This window comes from Perca flavescens, chromosome 9, assembly GCF_004354835.1.
Source record: "Perca flavescens isolate YP-PL-M2 chromosome 9, PFLA_1.0, whole genome shotgun sequence".
Lineage (NCBI taxonomy): Eukaryota > Metazoa > Chordata > Actinopteri > Perciformes > Percidae > Perca > Perca flavescens.
The window spans coordinates 15,076,684-15,081,549 of record NC_041339.1 but is presented as its reverse complement, the minus strand read 5'-3'; the positions used below and the strand labels follow the sequence as shown (position 1 = coordinate 15,081,549).

General features: G+C 42.6%; 1 protein-coding gene across 1 annotated transcript in view; it reads right to left on the bottom strand.

The window, feature by feature from the left end:
- Positions 1-598: 598 nt before the first annotated feature.
- edem3 (ER degradation enhancer, mannosidase alpha-like 3) overlaps positions 599-4,866 on the bottom strand; it is a 17,525-nt gene continuing 13,257 nt past the window's right edge. Inside the window, exons 17-20 of the mRNA XM_028587643.1 lie at positions 4,467-4,658; positions 4,002-4,167; positions 3,396-3,581; positions 599-1,900 (exon numbers count right to left, since the gene is read on the bottom strand). Of these exons, the coding sequence (XP_028443444.1) occupies positions 1,521-1,900; positions 3,396-3,581; positions 4,002-4,167; positions 4,467-4,658 (924 nt within the window). The 3' untranslated portion in view covers positions 599-1,520. The remainder of the gene's footprint in view (positions 1,901-3,395; positions 3,582-4,001; positions 4,168-4,466; positions 4,659-4,866) is intronic.

Here is a 4,866-nt window from a genome sequence, read left to right as displayed (position 1 = left end):
GTACTGGAGTTAATGCACCGATACCACGTAATAAAGCCCTAAAGAAAATCTATGTTAAAATAGATTTATGTTCTTTTTCTGTTATAACTGACTGTCAAAGTGGACAATAAAAGAAAGTTCTGTGGCGTTCATGGTTTGTGTTTGTTCATGTTTCACAAAGATAGAAATAATATCACATCCATACAGGGATAGTAGTATACAGTTGTTAAAACATAATAAAATATATGACACACTGGTATCGGATCGGTACTCGGTATCGGGCGATACACAAGTTCAGGTATCGGAATCGGGAAGCAAAAAATGTTATCGGGCCATCTCTAATTCAAATATTCCGCTTTCTTGTAAAAGTCAACATGTTTTTGCAATTTTTTCTGAAAATCCTCAGACATGATGCCAGTATGCTAAATATTATATTAGAGCAGCTTTTACATCATTACAAAGTGGTATAACATTTACAGTTTACATCCTGTAAATGAAGTAAAAATCAGCCACATTCATGAATCTCCATCCTTTACATCATTTTTTTTATGAACTGCAACTGCATCTAAACTCAACATTCAGTATTAAAATAGCATAAACTCAAATAATAAACCCAGTCTTCCCATTTTCCCTCTTCATTTTTATTTAATTTCATCAGGTTAATTTAGTGGCTTATTTCTGCTCCTTCCAATCAGTCAACAGTTAAAGCATGACAGACAGATCTCATAGCGCCCTCCTGTGGCGGCGTGTGGGTGTGTCTGCTCCACCCAATGTGGTCCAGAGGCTGTTTGTTGGGTGAACCAGAACCTGAGCAAAGCAGCGCTACATTGTTTCAGTCAATATATCTTGACAAACACATATTTACATTGACAGATGACTTCATATATCCTCCAGAGAGATCAAGTTTGGTGTTGAGTATGTCTACCATAAAGCCTTAAAAAAAAGATCCTGCAGCTTATTCAATGTCACCGATCCCCACATGAATTAAGTCCTTAACTCACATAGATGTGTACATAAGATTAGGCCCAGGATCCCTAAGATAGTAATTGTATTATCACAAATAATCATCACATTGAAAATAAAATGAATTGGTCGATGGATTAATTAGTAGTTGTTGGACCAGCATTAATTTGAGCAAAAAGGAGTCAGAAATGCATAGAGAGAGAACGACAGTGTGAGAAGGAATTTGGAATGGAAAGTGAGACGCTGTCTGGACTATGTCATTCATTAGGGCTTTGTTATGACAGATACACAGAAACTGTATGAGAAAGTGAGGTAAGAACCCTGGTCTCTTATCCATAAACAAACTTTCAGGCTAAAAAGGACTCCCTTATGGTCCGGAGATACAGTATGCGGGCTGCCTTGGCACATGACACAATTAACAGAGAGCAAGAGAACAAACAGTCATGAAAGACATTTCCCCAGCATCCTCTAAATTCACCAGATTGAGACTGGTGACTTGTGAAGACATATTCCCTCCAGGTTTCTCCCCCACAGTGGGATCAAACCGCAGTCACAGGGCACGGCACGCCCGACGACTGTCAGAGCTCATCCTTCTCCATCTGTTGGAACGCCTCCAAGTCTTCTCGCCAATCAGCCATCAGTTCATCCACTGACTGGCTGCTTGAGTCTGTGTCGCCTTCAGGCTCCTCTCTCTTCTCAGAGTCTGTCTCCTCTTTGGGCTCTGCCAAATCCACCTGTGCCTCTGCAGGACTGGCTTCCTCTTCCGGTGGTCGAACTTCCTCTACAGGACTAGTGTCCTGACCTACAGGACTGACTTCCCCCTGTGATGGAGTAACCTCTTCAGGAGCCAATTCGTCTAGCTCCAACGTGCTCTCTTGCGATTGGCTTATGGGTTCAAATGAGGTGGGAGTTGTTGCCTCAGTTAAGAAGTCTTCCTTCGCTTCTTGCACGTCCATACCTAAAAAGAAAGCAGGGGTGTGAGGCACACAAAGCACTTTTCCTCCTCTTCAGTCGGTAATCTATACAACGTGCCCCCTGGTAGCCCTTCTCAGTCAAAAATAGAACCGCTTTCATCGTGAGGCTGTCAACTACAGTATAACAGCATGATGCTGATGGTGAGTCATGTTTCCCACAGGATAAAGCCTTTCTCACATAGCTGCACAACCAAACTGAGAGTCAACTGTGAAATCTGGCAAAAAGTTATACTGTGACTTTTGCACATATCTGGTTAGAAAAAAAAAGTGTATATGACCCGTTTCTAAAAGTGTAGCTGCATTTTTAACTGCAGTATTACTTGTATACGTGTTAAGGAACGAGTCGGTGATGTTTATTAATACACCGAGGACTGCTGCAAGGACTATAACGCTGTATAATTCAAGTACAGATAGGCCCAAGCGATCTGGTCATTATTGTGTCCTGGTGGCTTTGTGGTTACAGAGACTTGCCATAAATCAAAAGGATCTGTGGTCAAGTGTCTATTTTGTTAAGTAACTTGTATGCTGATGCATGCAGTCCGATCTCTAACAGCTCCTAATGTGCGGTTATGCAGCTGATCCTGTTCCTACAACCAGGTTACTTACAATGATATTAGTCTCAGTTAAAGCTTCTTAGTTATTCAAGTTTGCCATTTTACAACCTGAAACACAGCTGAATATATAAAAGTAATTGTAGGTTAAAATTAAGACAAGCTCACCGAACACAAACTATGACAACTTTTCCCAGAAACCATGTAAAAACACCGTTACTTGGCTTGGGTCAGGGTCATACCCTGCCTCACTGTCCAGCCGTGTCATGTGTAACTATTGGTTGGGTCCAGTGACATAACAGACATTTTCTATCAAACAAAATTAATCCTGTGGTTAGAGGACCGAGTGAGAGGGAGGGACGGAGAGACGAAAGCATGACTATAAGGAGGGAAAGCAGAGATAAAGGAGAGGGAAAGTGCAGAATGAAAATAACAGTCAAAGAAAGAAGGAAAATAATACTTACTGCCCTCAATCAGGATGCCAGGAAGAGGTTTACCTTTGAATATGGTTTCTGCTCATCCAAAAGGGGAGAGGGTAATGAAAAAAAAAAGAGAAACCAAGAAAGAGAGGAGAGGAAAAGCACTGTTACAGTCCACCACAGGGAATAGAGGGATTTGGCAAATGAGAAAAAAAAGAGGAATAGAATGAAGATGCAATATTGATAAGGGTGTAAAACTCCACCATGCACCATTATAACCACAGCTGGTGGGTGGCTTTGGAATGAGTCACGATATTTTAGGCTTCAAATAACGCCTGAATCCCTACATCTCATCTTTATTTCATAAAGCCGGGGCAACATAATGAGGCTTAGTCAGCGGAGAGAGGGATAAGCACGCTGATGTGATCAATCTTCTCAGGAGCGATAAGTGAAACAAAGAGAAGAGTTGTTACATTTAGGGAGGCAGATGTGAGGGAGCAATGTCACACCTCTGTCTCTGGCTTTGTCGCTCAGCAGCACCTCCACCTCTCTGTACTCCTTCAGCGCCTCCAAAAGGATGTTGCCCTCCTTGTGGAAGAGGAAGAGGAGAGGCATGGTGATGTCATCTGTGCTGCGGCCGTCCCCGGCCATCTGAAACAGGGGAGCCGTGTCGCTGCTGCTGCCCTCGTTGTCATCTGGAAGGAGAGGAAAGGAGCAAAAAGGAGATGAGTGGGAGAAAGTAGAGCTGAAAATGAACTGACATTAACAACTTTGATATGAGGTTAATCCTTAAAGTAATTTAACAAGGAAACATTTTTCACTATTGGACATTTTGTAGATACAATGAATCTATTTATTGAAAAGAATATATAGACGAGAGATTGTCATACAGGTTTATGTGTTGTAAAAGAAATCAAAACGGTTGAGAAAGGTCTTATATAGATGCAGATTATTATTATCAACTTTAATTGAGTTTTGCTTTATTATCAAGTCATCATGTAATGTGCAGGACCCTAATCGACTGTCTGTCTTCAACATAATCCATTTATTGAGCCCTAATCTAGTCACCCAACAGTCATCTTCCTCGTCTTGTGACGTTAGCTGCTCGCACTCACCGATGACTATGCCTCCGATGGCGCCAGCTTTCTGGATGTGTCGGGCCTTCTCTGCAAACATGCACTGACCCCTCTGAAGCAGAGCGATGTGGCCCCGGACGTACTCCGCATTGGTGATGTCCATACAGCCGCTGTAGGGTTCAGCCACAGTCACAAAGCCTCGTAACTGCACACGGGAGGAAAGAAGCGTGACAGTTGAATTCTTGCAAAGAATGAAGGAACACATTTTTATATTAAGGGGTGTAAAGTGCTGCAGTTGTCAACATGTTATCTTCTGGTGCTAAAGCCATGCACTAATTTACTCTTCTGTTTGAATTTGGGTTAATATTCGGAAAATATTCTAGGAGAGGAGGAGCCCTCTTAAAAATACCTTGGAAAAGTGAGTAGCTCTCTTGGGAAAAACATACAGGAGGACAGTTAAGATTTGAAACCTGGCAGCTTGGCAAAGCTACAAAGCCCACTCACCCCTGTAGAACTTTTGGACAGGTCTGTGCCAAACTGTGCTGGGCCGGCGGTCAGCACAACTCTGCCAAAGAATGGATGTGAGACGATCTGAATGGCTCTGGGAGGCAGCTGCTCTTTCTGCTGCTGGCTGGACAGCTCCATCATTTCCTGCATGAAACGCACGCCGTCCTCTGCTGCTACCGCACTCACCGCCTAGGTGTGGGCGTGCCAGAGTGGGAGAGGAAAGGAGAGGAAAAGAAAAGAGGATTTTTAAAGAGTCAGGATGGAAAGAACACCATGAATTGTAGAGTTGGGACAAATCATCTATCCTCCATTACACAATGGCACCAGTATCACAGTATGTTCTTCTGCTGTTTTACATTTAAATAACAGTACAAAGGCACAAACTGTTGAATGTTTT